The 20400-nt window shown below is 37.0% G+C and overlaps 1 protein-coding gene across 2 annotated transcripts in view; it reads left to right on the plus strand.

Annotated features, from left to right (window-relative positions):
- LOC138715531 (DNA-directed RNA polymerase I subunit RPA1-like) overlaps positions 1 to 19912 on the plus strand; it is a 53613-nt gene extending 33701 nt beyond the window's left edge. For both annotated transcript variants that reach the window (XM_069848573.1, XM_069848572.1), the window contains exons 9-11: positions 12118 to 12291; positions 19158 to 19316; positions 19706 to 19912. In XM_069848573.1, the coding sequence (XP_069704674.1) occupies positions 12118 to 12291; positions 19158 to 19316; positions 19706 to 19897 (525 nt within the window). In that variant the 3' untranslated portion in view covers positions 19898 to 19912. The remainder of the gene's footprint in view (positions 1 to 12117; positions 12292 to 19157; positions 19317 to 19705) is intronic.
- The last annotated feature ends 488 nt before the right edge of the window (positions 19913 to 20400 follow it).

A 20400-nucleotide genomic window follows, 5' to 3' on the forward strand; every position in this document is an offset into this window, starting at 1 on the left:
TGCAGTACCACGTGCATTACGAATTGCATTTCGTAGCAGCGTCATTAGCTCGTGCTTTCTTAAAAACAGTAATTTTAATTACTAATATTGTAGATAGTGTTATCGAGAACTATATACAGTAGTTATTTTAAACGTATCGGTGACAAACTCTGAACACGCTTTGAATCTCGCCCCACTATGTGGCAACAGAGCTCAGAAAGAGACCAACAGAACGTTGCTTCCGGTTTAGCTGGTTCATAACCTGGCTTTTAGTATAGCAGATGACAAAATGTTACACTTTCGTTGTTGTGTTCTTTTGGAAAAATTAACATCTTCCTTCCATTATTGAAATATTAAATGGATAAAGTTAATTTATTATTTTAATGAAGTATATTAAATTCCACCATAAACTCGATACCTGCAAGAAATAGGTTAATATTATTTTTGTTTGTGCAAAACGAACTGAAATTTACTATAATCGCTTCACTCATTCGAGATTATAGCGATAATGAACTATGAAACCAATAAATATTAATTTGCATTTCCCTTTACAACAATAATATAATAACAATAATAATGGAAATATGAATTAATGGAGTAACTTATGTGTACCGGTACTTGTAGTGTAGGCTTACGTAGTTGAGGTTAAGCAATAATAATCACACCAGAATTGGAAATAAAACGTGATCAATAAATTTTATTCTAACAGACTTACTTTTTCTACGTCTCTAGTAAAGTAACAAATAAAAATAACAATAAAATTAACAGCTATAATTAAAAACATATCCTTTGAAAAAAAAAGTAGGCCTAAGTTGTCTGAAAATGTACAATTCTGTGGTGTTCGGGTAAAGGTGTATAAGTTATTTTTTTGTCCAGGTGGACTTTTGTTTGCCCAGATGAACACACAAGTTACATTACACAAGTGAGTGTGCAAAAATCAAAGAATACTAGCAGTTGATGTGTTTCATTTGTGTAGAAAAATTTTTGTAATAAGGGTTCCAAGTTTAATTTTCATTTATCTCCGAACTCATTTTTATGACTTATCTCCCTTTACCCAAACACCACAGAATTATTCAAGGAATCAGCTGATACAGACGTAGAATTAGTGCAAAGCTTTTGTTTCTCAGCTGCAGGTTTATTTGAAACATCAAATAAAGTTGGAACAGCGTTCCAGATTAATTTATTTTTGTTTTCATTCATAAATTGTGTGTTTTCGAAATGAAGAGAGCAAAACTTTATATTATTATAAAGATATGCTTCATTCTTTGTCATTAGATCTTCCTCCTGCTGTTTATTAACCACTTTTTGCATCTAGAAGTAAAATAAGAAATAGATGTTAGGATTTTTCTTCAGGAGCATCGATGCGAAATACGCAACGACCTAGCACTCGATGGAAATACGACTCAGTCCACTCTAAATCCAAAGTCGACCGTGGACAGTCTATTGTTTCTAGTTGCTAACCGCTTGGAGCGCTTTATCGCGAGATTTGCAAAAAATCACCTCAAGCTTCGCGACTGTACTTAGTAGACTGTGGTACTGTCATGTCTGAGACTTTAGCTGGTCTTGCTTTTTAGTGTTCACTGTCGTTTGTGGTTCGTATGACGATGGGGGTTGTTTGTATTTTGTGTGTTATTAGATCAAATAATGTCTGTTTGTTGAATTGTAATTGCGTATTAAGTATATGTTGTGGATGTGCTATTGTGTGTTTGTAGATTCATATTGTTTTAATATGCTGCACAATACTAACACACAAAATTGCAGCTTCATTCAAAAAACTAAAATATAAGATAGCATATAACTTAAAGATAAATAGGAAGATGTTTGGTGTAGAATTCTGTTTGGAAAATTTTAACCATGCAGAGATAGGGACAAATGTTGATGAGATGAAAGAAAGAGACCCGAAAGAGGAGATAAGGAGCATTGTAGTAAAATATACGATGGGAGAACTATTTGGAAAATTAGAAGGTGGAGAGGTCATCACACAGGAAAGAATAGCAAGCAATGGAATGAAACAGTCCGTGAATTACAGCGACCAGGAAGAGAGGCCAGCGACCAGCACAGCTGCAGCGGCAAGCAAGGATGACGTCAATAAGCGATCGAGGAAGAAAGAAAAACTTGCACTAAAATAATGATGTGGCACCAGGTAGACAATAAGGGGATAATCGAATGGCAGTAGAAAAAGGAAACAACTGATTTGTCATTAGAAGAAGAAATGGCCTAGGTAGAAAACCAGATATCTACACTATAGTCAACAATAGTTACTAAAAATACAGGGCAAGAGCTCCATATTAAGGCTACTTTTGCTGTGCAACTTTTGTACTGCAGCTGCAAAAGTTGCGTGTCGTGTTCACACGTAAGCCAAAAGTAGCACGCTGCACGCTACTTTTCATGCTGCGCAACCCAAGCGCTGCAAAAGTTGCAACTGAAGGTTGCGAGTCTGTTCACACATAAGGCGCTACTTTTTCAGCCGCAGTCTAGCTGCAGCTTTCCATATCCATGTTGACTTTTTCAATATACATTTTGTGAGTATGTTCACATTAGAGTTTTGGATTATGAAACTCATGCGATAGCTTGCTTATCTATTATTTGCTTTTCTGTCCTAACTAGTATTCAGAAATTAGCATTATTTTTACTATAAAGCTATTAAAAAACGCCTATATACTTAAATGAGAACCAACATATTCACATAATCAATGTTGGCAACCCTCTTGTTTGAAACTACGCTATGAAAAATAAGAAAAAAATTAATTATGTCATCAGCAAATATACTCAGACTGTGTTGTGCATTTAATAACTGTTACAAATCATTTATTTTCATCACATTTAACATTAAAATATATCCAAATAATAGAAGTATCATTGGCACATTTGGGTGGCAACACTGGTTGCAACTGCTGCAAAAGTTTCAACAAAACCGATATCAAAAATGCTGCGGCTGTAACCCTGAGAACCCTGTTCACACGTCGCTACTTTTAAGCTGCGTGCAGCATGAAAAAGTAACGAGCAGCAGGTTCGGCAGCCGCTACTCTTCGGGTTGCACCGTTGTTCACACATCGCAGTATGAGAATTGCGCTGTTTTTTGTACTGCACCTCTACAAAAGCAGCGACGTGTGACCGTACCTTCAGACACATTCTTGTTATGATGATGATCAGTGATAAGGCCTGCAGTGCTATAAGCGATACCTCTTTGACAGAATCAGGTTACATCTGTGGAGCCAACCCTTGACAAATGAATAACTAGGAAAAATAGGTGAAAATGAAAACAAAAACTGCCAACCTGCTCTTATTCAGCCTGCCTACACTTAATGCGCGGATTAGACTTTTTAAATGTAATCTATTCTTAATTTGTCGTCTTGATGTTAGGAAGTGGCAAATAAGATGGCAAGGAGACAAAAATAATGTAGAAAACGGGAAAAACCCACATAAAGGTTGGATTAAGAGTTGAACTAGGCTTACTTGTGGACCAACCTGAAGTCTGGGGTCACGAGGGAACACAGCTCGGTGTAGATCGAGCTGCACAGGTTGTTGTGTGCCCAATTGAAAGATTTTCCACAAATTTTAGAACCTGCCATGTGGCTGTGACATCAATGAGGGAGATTATGAAGAATGTGTTGTACAAACTGCGCGCATTTTTGTAGAGAAGTACCCCTGGTACTACATTATTGCACAAGGTGCTTGTACATGGATCAGCGGCCATTTCTGCTGCCCTTCTTCCAATTGATCAGATGATAAATGAAGCTCAAGACGCAACAAACAAAAATATAAAATCATACAAAGAACATCACTTCAGAAAAATTTCCAGAACTGCTACAAATCAGAATGTTTTTCGAAGGCTTCTGCTAACATCCGACCCCTTATGTCTTCTATCAGACATTTTCCAAGGAAAATTATGGGATCACTCTCTACTGATGTCGTTAATCTTATGACTGCACCAGAATCTACTAGAATAGCAACAGAACTTCCATCTTCAGAGGAGGAGGATGATGAGGAAGAAGAAAATGCAGAAGCGGAGAAAACTGATCTATTCAAATAGCAAGGAATGTTTAAGCCACCCAAAAGCAATCTCTGTATGTTAATGGATTGCAACATGCAATATGAAAATAATGTATACTAATATATAGATAATAATATGAAATTAATAAAATGCGGTACTAGCCTGTAATTTACAGGACTTGTAGTCTGTGATACACTAGTATGAAATGGTTTATAATGATTATAAAACATGCAGTACTCTTCATTTCTTTAAAAAAAAATCGTTTTGAAGTGATTTTTGTAAATAATTTTGCCTCTCTGATTTTTGCTGCTTTTTTCGTTTTTTTTTTTTTTGGATCACTGAGCAATGGTTTCCTATTTAATTCTGCTTTTCGGTGTTAGGACTTGGGGACACAGATTCTTGTAACTGTTTTGCAGGCATGTCTTGGTTTTCCAAATCCCACAGTATGTTCTGCCTTGTAACATACTTTTCCTGAAGGCTTTGTTTTTACCATTCCTTAGTAATTATTACACTTGCTGCAACAGCCCAGAGTCCACACCTGTGGAGTAACGGTCAGCGCGTCTGGCTGCGAAACCAGGTGGCCCGGGTTCGATTCCCGCTCGGGGCAAGTTACCTGGTTGAGGTTTTTTCCGGGGTTTTCCCTCGGCCCAATATGAGCAAATGCTGGGTAACTTTCGGTGCTGGACCCCGGACTCATTTCACCGGCATTATCACCTTCATCTCATTCAGACGCTAAATAACGTTAGATGTTGATAAAGCGTCGTAAAATAACCTACTTAAAAAAAAAAAAACAGCCCAGATCAGCTCCAGATTTTGAGGTATAGGTTCATTGTTACATTTCTGTTGCCTCTAGAATTTTCCATGTCATCCAATTAGATTTATTTTACTTCTCACTCCCTGCTCCAGAGGCTTTTTATCAGCTTCGTGAATTCATGATTTTAAATTTTCATACATTACAGCAGCAGGCCAGTCTTCATTTACATTGATCTTCTGTTCTAATTGTTGATACTGCCATCCTGCAGGAGGTTCGGCATGTGCTCTGCTGCATGTACATAGATACTTACCAATGAAATACCTAAGGGAAGAATAGACTATGGGCTATACTTGATGTCAGTAGAAATATCTCTTTTCTTGAACACGAAGAAAGGGCCAATGTTGAATGATCCTATCATAGATCTCTTCTTACAGAAAAATCGTCGAATCGAACTTCAATACAAGTAGTCTGTAATGTCACAGTAACTAAATAAAATTATAGTAATATCGTACTTAGGGGTTAAATTGTATTGGTTAATGTCCACCAGTAATACCATGTAATAATATTCACACCATGCCACCAATATATGTATAATATTTAAATCTAAAGTGTAAAATAATTGAAGTAGTTTTATATTATAGATATACATGAAAGAAACATACTAGGGCATTCAATAAGTAATGACAACAATACTGTAAATCAGCACTCCTAGCAGTGAGCATCGAAATTTTTAGTGCATTATAGAGGAGTGATGGTTGCATAAATGTGAAATATTAAAAGTCTATAAGTAACCATATTTTGTGAATACAGGGACTGTTTCTGATTTGTATTAAGTAATACCGCCCTAAAATGTTCAGTGGGTATGAACAAAGATGTATCATAAAAATATAAGTTGCAAGAGGGAAAAATGCAACTCAGTGCTTTATGGCATTACAAGAAGTTTGTGGGAGAGAAGTCCAACCACACTGAACTATTGCAAGTTGGGTGGAAGCGAGGCATTCGCTTTCAATCAAGAGTTGACATCCGAAGAGCTTTAGATCGATCAGTGAGAGAGAAGCTCCACAAAATGATGCTGCAGATGAAATCCATCGTCTTTCAAAGATTTGGCAACATGGCAGGGGACCAGGGGCGATTTCTCAGGCATGCTATGCTTGCTGCGCAAGCCCAATATTTTCGTAGAATGTGTATTTCTCAAAATGGGATTACTTACATTAAAATTTATTTTGATTTTTGGAATACTGTATAGGCGTAATACCATCCGCAGGTTGCACACTGCAAGTATCGCAACGCTTGCTCGTTTCTCGGAGCTACAGGAAAGACGTAGAAATAGCGAGAATATGATGCGCGTGCAAGTGCCTTCCTCCTTGGTCCGTCCTAGGCTCACATGCTCCTGTTATGTGTTGTTTGAAGCTCTGATCCGAGAGCTACACCAACGACTTTTAACGTTACACAGAGCAGTATTGACAGCGGTTTGTGCTGTGATTTGCAATTGCAATGTAATTGTATGAGCGGAGTGCATGTGTTAGCTGCTGCATGTATTATTAATTCTTAAACATTAATTTGAAGTATTGCAATGAGTTCGGAATTGTGTGTTATTGAAACCTTATTATTAAATCCATTTTCCCGAAGGACTGTTCAAGAGAAGACAGACATTATAGAGAATATGTGTGCTCGTTCAGTGCAGCTCAATACAACAATGTGCATTGGTTGGCAGGGTCGAAGAAACTAAATAAACTGTTTTGTTGGCCATGTTTGTTATATCATATCGAACTTCTACATCTCATAAGCGAATATGATCCATGACTCATAATGATTTCATAATTATAAAATAAATTATTTATGTCAGTCTGATTATTTTTATTAATTATGAATTATTATATCCATAATTAATAAAAATAATCAGACCGACATAAATAATTATTATATCCCCATGTATGGTGGGTCCCTATCACCACGGCATGGCGCGTCCTCAGGTTGCGGATAGAGGAGACGGCCTCCAGATATGGAGGGTAGCTGCGAATATATTGAATAAGCAGTCGTGGACAGCCAATAAGGGGTGGTCCTCCAGCTTGGGGGTTGGGCGAAGGGCTAACAACCCATCATCGTAAAAAACAGCTTGTTACGAATTCCTACAGTAAGCCTCGGAATAGGACTGATTCTCTGGCACGACCACAGCAAAGGAATAAGGTTTTGAGATTTGGCACTTGGAACGTAACTAGTCTTTATAGAACAGGAGGGGTAACATTAGTAGCAAAAGAACTAGCTAGATATAGAATAGACTTTGTGGGAGTACAAGAGGTTAGGTTAGATGGGAATGGCATATCACAAATAGGAGATTACTTGTTGTATTATTTGGAAGGAAACAATAATCACCAATTAGGAACAGGATTCTTTGTACATAAAAGAATAAAATCAGCAGTAAAAAAGGTCGAATTTATCAGTGACAGGTTATCATATTTAGTACTTAAGGGTAGATGGTGCGACATCATAGTTATAAATGCTCACGCCCCTACAGAAGAGAAAGACGACTATATAAAGGATAGCTTCTATGAGGAATTGGAACATACTTTTGATCAGTTCCCTAGATATTATATGAAAATTTTATTGGGGGATTTCAATGCTAAAGTAGGACGGGAGGATATTTTTAGACCAACTATTGGAAAAGAGAGCCTACACGCAATTAGTAGTGACAATAGAGTTAGATTAGTCAACTTTGCCACATCGAAAAATTTAATTGTCAAAAGTACAACATTCCCCCATAAGGATATACATAAATATACTTGGACTTCTCCAGATGGATTGACACGCAACCAAATAGATCACATCGTGATAGATAAACGGAGACATACTAGTATAGTAGATATTCCAACTTTCAGGGGTGCAGACTGTAATTCTGACCATTATTTGGTGATTGGAGAATTAAGAGAAAGATTATCAGTAGTCAAGCGAGTAGAGCAACAAGTTAATATTACTAAATTCAATATTTTGAAATTAAAGGACGAGGAAGCTAAGCAAAATTATCAGGTCGAAATTTCGAATAGGTTTGCCACTTTAGAAAGTTCCGACGAAGTTGAGAAAGAATTAGATGTTAATAGCCTGTGGGAAAATATCAGAGATAGTATCAAAATTGCAGCTGAGCAGAGCATAGGTTATTATGAAACTAAGAAAAAGAAACCGTGGTTTGATGAAGATTGTTGCATGGTAGTAGAAAGAAGGAAACAGGCAAAATTGAAATTCTTACAGGATCCAGTTGAGGAGAAGAGAGATAATTATTTCAATGACAGACGGGAAGCAAGTCGTACACTTAGGAATAAAAAGAGAGGTTACTTGAAGGAAAAACTGAATGAGGTAGAAACAAATAGTAAGAATAAAAACATTCGAGATTTATATAAGGGTATAAAGGAATTTAAGAACGGATATCAGCCAAGGGTAAACGTGATCAAGGATGAGAATGGTGACTTGCTTGCAGACTCTCCATCAATCCTAAACAGATGGAAAAACTATTTTACGCAACTACTAAATGTACATAGGCCAAATAGAAATGATCGGGACGATATTGAAATACAAACTGCTGAGCCATTTATACCCGAACCCACACTTTCAGAAGTCGAAATTGCGATAGAAAATCTGAAAAAGTACAAGTCTCCAGGTATCGATCAAATTCCAGCAGAATTAATACAAGAGGGTGGAAGTGCATTATATAGCGAAATTTATAAACTTGTACTTGCTATTTGGGAAAAGGAAATTGTACCAGAACAATGGAAGGAGTCCATAATTGTACCTATTTTTAAAAAGGGGGACAAAACCAACTGTGGTAACTTTCGAGGAATATCACTTTTGTTGACGTCGTACAAAATTTTGTCCAATATTCTTTTGAGGAGATAACTCCGTACGTAGATGAAATTATTGGGGATCATCAGTGCGGTTTTCGGCGTAATAGATCGACTATTGATCAGATTTTTTGTATTCGGCAGATAATGGAGAAAAAATGGGAGTATAAGGGTACAGTACATCAGTTATTCATAGATTTCAAAAAGGCATATGACTCGGTTAAGAGGGAAGTATTATATGATATTCTTATTGAATTTGGTATTCCCAAGAAACTAGTTCGATTAATTAAAATGTGTCTCAGTGAAACATACAGCAGAGTCCGTATAGGTCAGTTTCTATCTGATCCTTTTCCAATTCACTGCGGGCTAAAGCAGGGAGATGCACTATCACCTTTACTTTTTAACTTCACTTTAGAATATGCCATTAGGAAAGTTCAGGATAACAGGCAGGGTTTGGAATTGAACGGGTTACATCAGCTTCTTGTCTATGCAGATGACGTGAATATGTTAGGAGAAAATACACAAACGGTTAGGGAAAACACGGAAATTTTACTTGAAGCAAGTAAAGCGATCGGTTTGGAAGTAAATCCCGAAAAGACAAAGTATATGATTATGTCTCGTGACGGGAATATTGTACGAAATGGAAGTATAAATATTGGAGATTTATCCTTCGAAGAGGTGGAAAAATTCAAATATCTTGGAGCAACAGTAACAAATATAAATGACACTCGGGAGGAAATTAAACGCAGAATAAATATGGGAAATGCGTGTTATTATTCGGTTAAGAAGCTCTTATCATCCAGTCTCCTGTCCAAAAATCTGAAAGTTAGAATTTATAAAACAGTTATATTACCGGTTCTTCTATATGGCTGTGAAACTTGCACTCTCACTCTGAGAGAGGAACATAGGTTAAGGGTGTTTGAGAATAAGGTGCTTAGGAAAATATTTGGGGCTAAGCGGGATGAAGTTACAGGAGAATGGAGAAAGTTACACAACACAGAACTGCACGCATTGTATTCTTCACCTGACATAATTAGGAACTTGAAATCCAGACGTTTGAGATGGGCAGGGCATGTAGCACGTATGGGCGAATCCAGAAATGCATATAGAGTGTTAGTTGGGAGACCGGAGGGAAAAAGACCTTTAGGGAGGCCGAGACGTAGATGGGAGGATAATATTAAAATGGATTTGAGGGAGGTGGGGTATGATGATAGAGACTGGCTTAATCTTGCACAGGATAGGGACCGATGGCGGGCTTATGTGAGGGCGGCAATGAACCTTCGGGTTCCTTAAAAGCCATTTGTAAGTAAGTATGAATTATTATATCCTCCGATCTTCCTCTATGAATAAAAGAGCAAGCCTAACTTTCGTGACTAGCATTCGCCCCTGCAGGAGACTGTATTTGAAGTGTGTAATGTCAAAAAAACCTAAATAAATGTAGTGTTGCCATTACTTTTCGAATCCCCTGGCTTGTTTTGTATGTCAAATTACCTTACCAATTCCGCATACTGAGGTCTCCTGTAAGTCTGTGAATTCTGTATACTTACGTTTTCCTTCATAGAGTCTTTGTTATGAAAACGATTTTGATAGGCAATACTTCTCTCATGGTTGATTGGTTTATATATGATTGACTTTTTTTCAATTGAGGATCTCGAAGTAGTATATTCGAGAGAATCGTTACACAGCAAGATTATGAATTCATATGTTCTTATTTTCTAGTAGAGTGCTCTCCAATGCGACATGTTATCTGTCACCAACCAAGAGTTTAAATGTATTACCAGTGAGCCTGGGCAAAGAAATTCGCCTTTATTCATGCGCTATAATTATACTCTCCATCTTGCCTATAAATCCACTAAACTCAATCGTAATCAAATCCATATAGTTTGGAGCCAATGGTACGGTAACTAGTAAACCACTTACTTACTTACAAATGGCTTTTAAGGAACCCGAAGGTTCATTGCCGCCCTCACATAAGCCCGCCATCGGTCCCTATCCTGTGCAAGATTAATCCAGTCTCTATAATCATACCCCACCTCCCTCAAATCCATTTTAATATTATCCTCCCATCTACGTCTCGGCCTCCCTAAAGGTCTTTTTCCCTCCGGTCTCCCAACTAACACTCTATATGCATTTCTGGATTCGCCCATACGTGCTACATGTCCTGCCCATCTCAAACGTCTGGATTTTAAGTTCCTAATTATGTCAGGTGAAGAATACAATGCGTGCAGTTCTGTATTGTGTAACTTTCTCCATTCTCCTGTAACTTCATCCCGCTTAGCCCCAAATATTTTCCTAAGCACCTTATTCTCAAACACCCTTAACCTATGTTCCTCTCTCAGAGTGAGAGTCCAAGTTTCACAACCATACAGAACAACCGGTAATATAACTGTTTTATAAATTCTAACTTTCAGATTTTTGACAGCAGACTGGATGATAAAAGCTTCTCAACGGAATAATAACACGCATTTCCCATATTTATTCTGCGTTTAATTTCCTCCCGAGTGTCATTTATATTTGTTACTGTTGCTCCAAGATATTTGAATTTTTCCACCTCTTTGAAGGATAAATGTCCAATTTTTATATTTCCATTTCGTACAATAGTAAACCACTGATTACATATTTCTCTTATATGAATTTCATATTCTCTTGATTATGTTTTGAAATCCGCGTTTTTTTTTTTTTCGGAGGCCTTGATCTCAATTTTTTTATTCTAGTGTATGAGAATATGGTAAGTTCTGTCATTTCAATTTTGTAACAATAAGAAGTTTTCATAATCTTGGTCTAGCAATAATGAAATTAATTGTAATTATAGTGAATGTAATGTATAAACTATGATCAATTCAATAGTCTATAATTAATTAGATCACTGTAGGTAATCAATTGATAATTGATTGATGCACACTTGATGCAACTGGCAAACTACCTATTAAAAACAGTAAAATCGATGTTTACACAAAGTAAAACTCATACCGTACTTAATATCAGTGCACAGCAAAAACAAAATAATCTGTAAAAAATTAAGGTGTGCAAAGTATGCAGGGACCCAAATTATGCGAGCAGATATAACTTCCTGCTGATGTAATTTTGAAACGTAAACCATGTTTAATAAATTATTTAAATGTTAATATTGTACAAACAGTAATTTTAAGTAATAAAATACAGAAGTAAAAAAATAAATAGTTTGTATACGAGTTTTTAAGATGTTATTGTTTAGTCAGCTGCCCAAAGACAGGTTTGAACCTCACAAGTGACACCAATAAAGCATCACTCATGAGGTAACTAAGCCAGGAGATAATGGGGTCAGTTCCTTTTCCCTTCCATTGCATACATCGCTGACTAGATACATATTACACTAATCAGACTTCAGATTCATATAAACAAATTGTTCTTTCTCTGACACATATCGTCACGTGAGATGTACTGCCTGATAATAGAAGTACATATCAGCTAGGACCTAAATCAGAGGGTGTTTTTTAAGATATTAGAAACAAATTGCTTAATATATGAATAATTAGTTTTCCCCCATTAAAGATTATCTTTGTACTTTCATTTCACGATAGGCATGGGCAGTTAAGAGACCTCGATCATGGAGAGCTGGAGGAACCCCGTTTACTGATCCGAAAACAATGTCAGAAGCAGAGGTCACAATTCGAGATGGTGAGCTTTTATGTGGGGTTCTGGACAAAGCTCATTATGGTGCCACTCCGTACAGTTTGATTCACTGCATCTTCGAGGTAAGCCAAATTATCAGAATGTGTAAGTCTTACAACATTTCTCCAACTCCAATCTGAGGCTAAAATGAGTAAACTTGTAACGAACCCGAGCTACTAACTTATTGCTGTGGACAGGCATTCAATTGAAGGACTGAACACTTGTCTGGTATTTTATTAATAGGGCTGAATGTTGTTTCTCATTTCGATTTCAGGAACTGGATACAACATTATTTGAAGTCTGTTGTATTACAGATTGAGTGTCCACTGTTTTATACACTGACCGGCAAAAAAAGTGGATCACTTTGTAAAAACCGATTCATCGTTAATAAACCACCAATTTAGAGAGAGTGTTATTAAATTGAATATGTTTTATGAGTAAGAAAAGATGCATTCAACATTTTTGGAAATGAATATGATGATAAGATGTCTCGGTATGAGCTACTTTCTACCAGACTGGTGCTTCATGGTTTTACAACACAGACCAGCAATAAAACATTGGTGCAGTAACCCCTATTGATGAATTATCATTGTGTGTCAGGCACATTTTCTGTCATAAGTCAATATTTTTCTTTAGTTACTGTTTCGAATTTGATAAGTTAGGATGCCTCTTATTCGAAAAGACTTTGCTGGATATGTTGCTTTGGTTTGGGTAGATGAATCATTCGTTTTGAAGCTAATGCCATCGGTGTGTCTTTCAACGTGCCCTGTGGTGATTCTGTGAACTGGGTACTTACCATAGACGACTGGAATCAGGCTGTAGTAGGTTTACGTCCACCAGGGATAACAGTTACTGATTCTCTGGGTCTTGCACAACTCCGCACGACTGTGATCTAGGCCAGAAATCATCGTCATTGTGATTGAGAATAATGTTAGACAAAGACTCTGGGAAGCCAATTTGACCTCAAGAAGAGCTATGTCAGAAATTTATTTTTTCAGTCGTTGACTTTGCTACTTTATATATTTTGTTAGGTGTTAACCTTTACATAATAAGTTGTGTGATGTATGAACGTTTTCGTTGAGCATGTCAACATCATCAGATACAATCTGTCATTTTACAATATCAATACTCTCAGTGTTATCTACACAATCTACACATACAATACATGTTTACTATCATATGGGGATAAAACCTATTAAAAATTATATGAATTAGTTTTATAATGTTCAGTTGTGGATACCCCAAATGTCAACATTCAAAATATGCTTATACTATCATGGATGTATATATATATTTTTTTTTTGCAAGTCATCACATGTGAACAATATTATGAACGATGTAATGATATGAGACTAAAAGTGAGATTAAAATATAAACATGAGCTAACTCTATTCAATGCTTTACTATGCTGCTCAAGAAGAGCAGCAATTTCTCCACGGCCCACCTCCAACACCAGGCAGCATGATTACTGTTTACTGGAACTAGACTATGAACCAGTGGTCAATGATTCTGTTCATGAATGAATCGCGATTTTGCTTCTGATGAGCTGATGATAAAGAGAGAATATGGAGGAAGTGTGGGAAGTGATATTCGCCTTGCAACTTCCCCGAAAGAACGACGCTTGTATGCGGCTCAATCATGGTATGGGGCAATATCAGTTTGAGGCCCAAATAGAGCTTGTTTTCATCGTTGGAGGCACTCTGAATGCTCATGGATGTGTTAATAGACCATGTAATCCCCTTTGTTCTCTTCGCTGGCGAAAATTTCATTCTTATGCATGACAGTGTCCACTCCCATGCTCCTCACTACATGACATCAGGATACCAACTCTGGACTGGTCAGCACGCAATCAAGACTTAGATCCTATTGAACACTTGTGGGATAAGCTCGACCAAAGTGTCCGACATTGCAGCTTCCACACCCTGAACGAAACGTAGGCAGCATTGTTGGAGAAGTGGGCTTTCAACCATCAGGAAATGTGGTCAGCATCGCATTATGAATGGAGAACGTCATCACCACTAGAGCTTGCAACACACAAGGTGCGCGCACAGTGGCATAACCATATGTTATAATGTGAGCCATTGCCTCTAACTTAATGAAATGCATTATTTGAAATTTTGCATAAATTACAACACTTTCGAACTTAAAAATAAATAACAAAAACATTTTGATGATGGAATTGAAGTGCACAGGATACATATTTACTTCAATTTACAATATGCCTTTTTCAGGATGCAGTAAAAATAAAGCATAAGCTATAAAATTGTAGTTCTTAAAAAAAATTAAGTGATCCACTTTTTTGGCCAGTCAGTGTAGATAGAATTGTGCTGTGTTATTTTGAATTATGAACCTTGCTCCGATTTTTCATATCATTGGCAGAATGATGTTTTTATATGCTAGGAATATTACTTTTTTTTTTCCTCGAAAGAGGGCCCGCGGGCAAGCACCACAGCCTTGGGCTTACTGAGCAGCCTCCTTATGTTGGAATGATTGTTGAATCCATTAAGGATCGCTTTTCAAACGTGTGATTCACTGCATGGTTCATCATATCGATTCATCCACAGCATCCAGTCCTGACTGGAGACTGATCCTCCGCCTTCCTGTGATGTTATCCTGCGGTCTCCTCAGATCGATGGCATCTGTTCGCAATTCATGTGCTTGAATGTGTTACATCCTTAACCAGAGGAACATGTAGCAGTCGATTCCACGACTTACCAAGGTGCCATCTATCCAGGGGTGCTACACTACCCCGGTTGCCCACAGTCCACTTATAAGTCCCTGTAGCTTCACTGGATATGTGCAGCTCCCGCAGACAGATGCCTCCTATAGGCAGATCCTGGACCACATCCGCCATGTCCTCCTTGTCGACCTGTAAACTGTTAAGATGATTAGTGAAATGATACTAATGAAGGCAAAATGAGTCCGAGGTTCAACGTCGAAAGTTACCCAGCAGTTCGGCTTCGAGTGGTTGAGGAAAAACCTCAGGAAAAAATCCCAACCAGGTAACTTGTCCCAACCAGAATTTGAACCCAGGCCCGCTCGTTTCATCGCCAAGAAGGCTAACCGTTACTCCACAGGAATATTATTTATGTATTTTTTTCTTGTCTGAGTAAGTGCAGTACCCAGTCTACAACACAGTATTTGTACAGCAGAGAAAATTGTTTTTGGCATTGGCCTCCACTGTTCATGCATAGAAATGAGTCTTTAAAGTTGATTCAATATAAAAGGTATAAATTACCTGTGCATTTACCAGCAAGTGGGGTAATAACCACGCGAATGTTGTCTTCCAGCCACTAGTCTGAATTTTACATGTAAATATGGCTGAAAAGTGTTTCAAGTTTGAAGTTACCAGATTTAGCAAGCAGAATGATAAAATCAGAGTGACAATTAGTGGCGAATTTACAATTCTGTTACCTGTAGGAACCCAAAAATATCCTGCCCCTTTTTCCTTAACATTTGCCCCTCCACTTTCATCCTCGATAAAAGTTGAAATAAAAAATTTCTCCACTGTGTTGGCAGGGTTGTGCTAGCACACAGAATATGTCGCCCATTATCTGGAAAGAAATTACAATTGAGGCATCAGAAGCAAAGGTGTATAAGTGCACTTACGTTATTTTCTAGAAATGTGATTAAAAGTTACTAAGCTTTAGTAAATTCTGTGAAGTTTTAATTTTAAATGTTAATGTGCAATGTGGATAAAAGACATCCCTTTACCACTGAAATTTTAAATGCTTTAGTTTACCCTGGAGGCACGTAAATCATTTTTTTTTAAATGTCACTTTGCTTCTATCCACCTCAGTTGTGTTGGTTTGAATGTTTTATTTTCGTGTCGGTTTTCTAATGGAAGATACGATAACAGAAGTAATGAATGTAAAGCAGCAACGTATTTTCGCTTCACTCTCCCTTTTGTATGTTGTGCAATACAAGAAGATTCTGTACCTCAAAAGTATTGGAGTGCAAAAGGACTAATGGCTTCATTGCCAAACATCTAGGCATTTGAACAACAATATATTTTCACTTCATATAAGGAAACATTCTGAAAGTAGTCCCAGTTCACAACAAATTTTTCACTGTAGTTCCCTCAAAGTGTATCGCACATGTCTATTATCACTTTAATATTGCAGAACTCGCAATTACAAATCAAACCAGTGGTTGCACACATCTGTAGCTGCCCTCAGTGTTGAGATAGACTGTGTGGCACTGTTAATTTTACACACAACTTTTGTGCTCTCATGCTCGTAACAAGGGAAGATGGCAACATTGGTTGTGATCACACAAGTTACATTGCTGCGTGGCCTAACTACTAATAACATTAGCATTTGGCTGTGGCAGATAGTCTTGTTAGAGGAAGCATTTTAAATTCTGTCATTTTTTGTTTCGCCATGGATACTGGAACAGGTTCCCATACCCATTGCGGGGAAAGACATATTCTGTGTCAAACCCTGTGAATTCTTTTGCCTTGCCTTCTGCTGAGCAAACTGATCAATGAATTTGGACAAGCTCATTTTCTCCAAAATGTTGTCCTCTATGGAGATGATAGCTAGTGAGTTGAGGTAGTTCTGAGTTATGTTTGTGCGCAAATAATTTTTTTATCTTCTCAGCCATGAGAAGGTGTGCTCTCCTGAGCACTTGGCGCAGTGGAGAGCTGAAAGATGTAAACATGCCGCAGTCTGATCTCTCCCACATGTGACCTAGTGTGAGTGTTCAACTATCCACTGTCCCAAGTGTACAAAAGAACAGCTGCCACTATCATTTATAAACACAGTTATCTGCAAATTACAGTTATCTTAAAATTATCTGAAAATTCCCACATCTACATTTTATTTTTGTAGATAATTGAATAACTACACACTGTTCATGTAGTGCTACAAATGAATAATAGGTGTTATTTGCACTGAAAATTGTCGAAAAACACAAGTTTCCATAGTCGACTATTAGAAACTCTTCTTATAGTCTAGATATCACGTTAATTCAACATATATTAAGAAACGAATAATAGTGGCCTTCCAACTTAAGACGTAGTTTTGTTATTTAAAAATTTGCTGCCCCTGAAAATTTTTCACCATAGCAGCTGCTCTCTATCTATACACAAATTTATAATATCATCGCAGGTTAGTGACTTTTATGGGCAAGACATTTTATGTTGAAAAGAAGTAAGTACGTGTGTGTTTGCAACAAATTTCAAGATGATCAAATGAAACTGAATGATGGTCCAGAGCAACAGAGGGGCAGGCCAGGACAAGTGTGCTATTGTCGAAGGTTTGATAAGGGACGTTTGAAGAATTGAAGTCCGTGAAATTGAAGCGACGATGAACATTCCGAAGAGCAGTCTTCATGAAATAATCCCAGGCTTAAATTTATGTAAAGTATCTGCGTGCTGGGTTCTGAAATTGCTGACTGAGGAACAAAAAGCAAAAGAAAGGTTGCATCACTGCAAAATCTCTACCATTTCTACTGAGAGGAAGAGAATCCTTTTTTGGAAAGCAGCGTTATGGGAGATGAAACATGGGTTTAGAGTTCGCTTCAGTGATGTAAGAAATTTGAAGTTCAGTCATCTGAAAAAAAGTAATAACTGTGATTACTCTAGGATTTTCAAGGCCTTCAGTGGTGACACACTGTGACACTCTCAACATATTGATTGAATAAGCCAGGGTTACATGCTCGTGAGAGATTTCTGCATGGTGGTGCATTACCTCACATCAAACCAGGCAAAAGCGTCCACCTCGTAGTCCTGATCTGGCACCATCGGATTTTCACCTCTTTGGTCCATTCAAGAACTTCTTATCCAGAAAATTATTTAAGGGTTAAAACACATTGAAAACTGGACTTTTGCATTATTTAATTTTCCTTGGACAGGAAAACCCTGTGAAGGAATGTTTAAACTTGTTTCAATGTTAATGGTGACTGTGTGGAATGGTTTGTTTTATTTCCCCTCTCCCCACCCCAGATTTTGTGAAACATGTTGATATAAGTCGGATCTGTGCCTTGAAGTCTTCTATTCCTTCGTACCTGTCGTCTTGCTTCACTTACCTTTCTTCCCACCACAATCTGAACACACGCTCTCGCCATGAAACAATACTAACAATACCATCCCATCGAACCTCCTCATACTCATCCTCTTTCACAATAGCCCTGCCAAGACTCTGGAATTCGTTACCTGCTAGCATTAGGGACTGTCGAAATAAAATTGAATTCAAACGCAAACTTACTAGGCACTTGGTCAGTAATTGAGACTCGTTCAGACATGGTTTCTTGTAAATAGTTCTCTTAATCTATCACAAAATATTTCAATATCCGGTAATTTCATCACTATAGAATTTTGTTATTGTAGGTTTAATTTGTAATTTAGTAAATACAAAAATATTCTTTGTTCTTAACTTCTATGATAAAATGTCTAGCTTTCATTAATCAGGTATTCTTGTCGTACTTTAATTTTTATTGTAATTGTAAATTTAATATTAATTGTAATCTTATTGTTCATGTTATAGTTGTAATCCCCTGGTAGAGGGGCAGAGAAGGCCTGACAGCCTTATCTCTACCAGGTTAAATAAATAAATACTACTAATACTACTACTACTACTACATATCGAACCACCCTCGTATAATTACAACAAAAGCATGCAATTCAAATTGTTGTATCATATAATTAATTTTCAAATTGTGCAATAATAATATGAAAATAGTTGACTGAATTCGTTTTACAAATCAGAAGGAAGGGCGAAAACTATCAGTTAATTACCTAGTAATTGTATTGAATACATGCAAGTAAGTTAATGGTGCCATGCTAATAAAAACTGTGCTGTGAGGAGATTTGAAGATACACAGCAAGCTTAGGTGTATAATGCTACTTTACAACTTTTTGAATGGTGAAAAATGACTGTTCTTGCTTTATATTTGACTGATCATTTTTGTTAATAGAAACTTGTTTATATTTCTTTGTGTTTTCCAGCTGTATGGTGGAACATATTCTGGTGCATTGTTGAATTCGTTTGCAAAGCTTTTCAATGCTTTTCTAAAAATTGAAGGTTTCTCACTTGGTGTTGAAGACATTCTTGTTGTGGATGCTGCAGAAAAGTGGAGGTCCAATATCATTAGAGATGCTAGAAATGTAAGTTTTACTTTACTTTGTGACAGTATTCCTTTCAACTAAAAGTGGAAAATGATGCAGAAACAAGGATCAGATTTCATCAGTAGAGCTATAAATTAACTTTTTTTTATATAATGTAAATATGAAAAGTTTTGCAAATATAACAGTTAAAATAGTAAATATAAAATTTGACATAGCTTTTTAAAGATGTTTTCTTGCATCCTCTTGTTTCATCTTTCTTATATTTTAGGATTTTTAGAATTTGTACATAGTCGTCTCCATAAATGAATGTTAAGATCCTTCACTCTTGCATTTGATGCTATAGTATAAAAGATTTTTTTCAAAGATTGTATAATCTTTTTATATATAAATAATTTTTATTTAATGAACTTATGTCTCACAATTTTCAGATAGGTGACACTGCTGTGAAAACTGCACTTAACCTTCCAGAAAGAACATCACGAGAAGAGATGAATCAGAAAATGGATGAAGTGTATCAGGACAAAGCCATAGGAAGAGCAATTATTGATGGCTCATATAAGAATTTGCTTGATGACTACACAAATAAAATAAACAGGTATGTTTCAGTGAGATATTTCTGAAACACTGTAGCTTTGGTTTATTAATAGTGTGACTTTTAATTCAAACAATAATGTAACTTTTATTCACAACAATAATGACTTTCTATAACTGAATTTAAACACTCCCGTCAACAATGGGTATTTCACTCCACACAGCAACACAGTATTCGTTATTGCACTCCACAGACGACAGTGACAATTCACTTGGATTATTGAGATCAACAATGTACTGCTAATCTCAACTAATGTTCACAAAGCACTATTTACAACACAAAACTGTCAGTTCTCAGTTCACAGTTCGTTGCCTTAGCTAGTTCTTCTAGCTCATTCACTCAAGTTCACAGTATATCGAACCCAAGACTTCCAGAGACAGTCCACTGCATTCGAACTCAAGACTTCCGGATGTGCCGCACTCCCTGGTCACTGTCACAGTTGCAGTCCTCCTCAAGTCGAACCCAGGTCTTAGAGGCTGGCTTCCTTGACGTTCACTGCTGCCTCACAAGACTGACTCGCTGTTCTAAACT

Source organism: Periplaneta americana, chromosome 15, assembly GCF_040183065.1.
Source record: "Periplaneta americana isolate PAMFEO1 chromosome 15, P.americana_PAMFEO1_priV1, whole genome shotgun sequence".
Classification (NCBI taxonomy): domain Eukaryota; kingdom Metazoa; phylum Arthropoda; class Insecta; order Blattodea; family Blattidae; genus Periplaneta; species Periplaneta americana.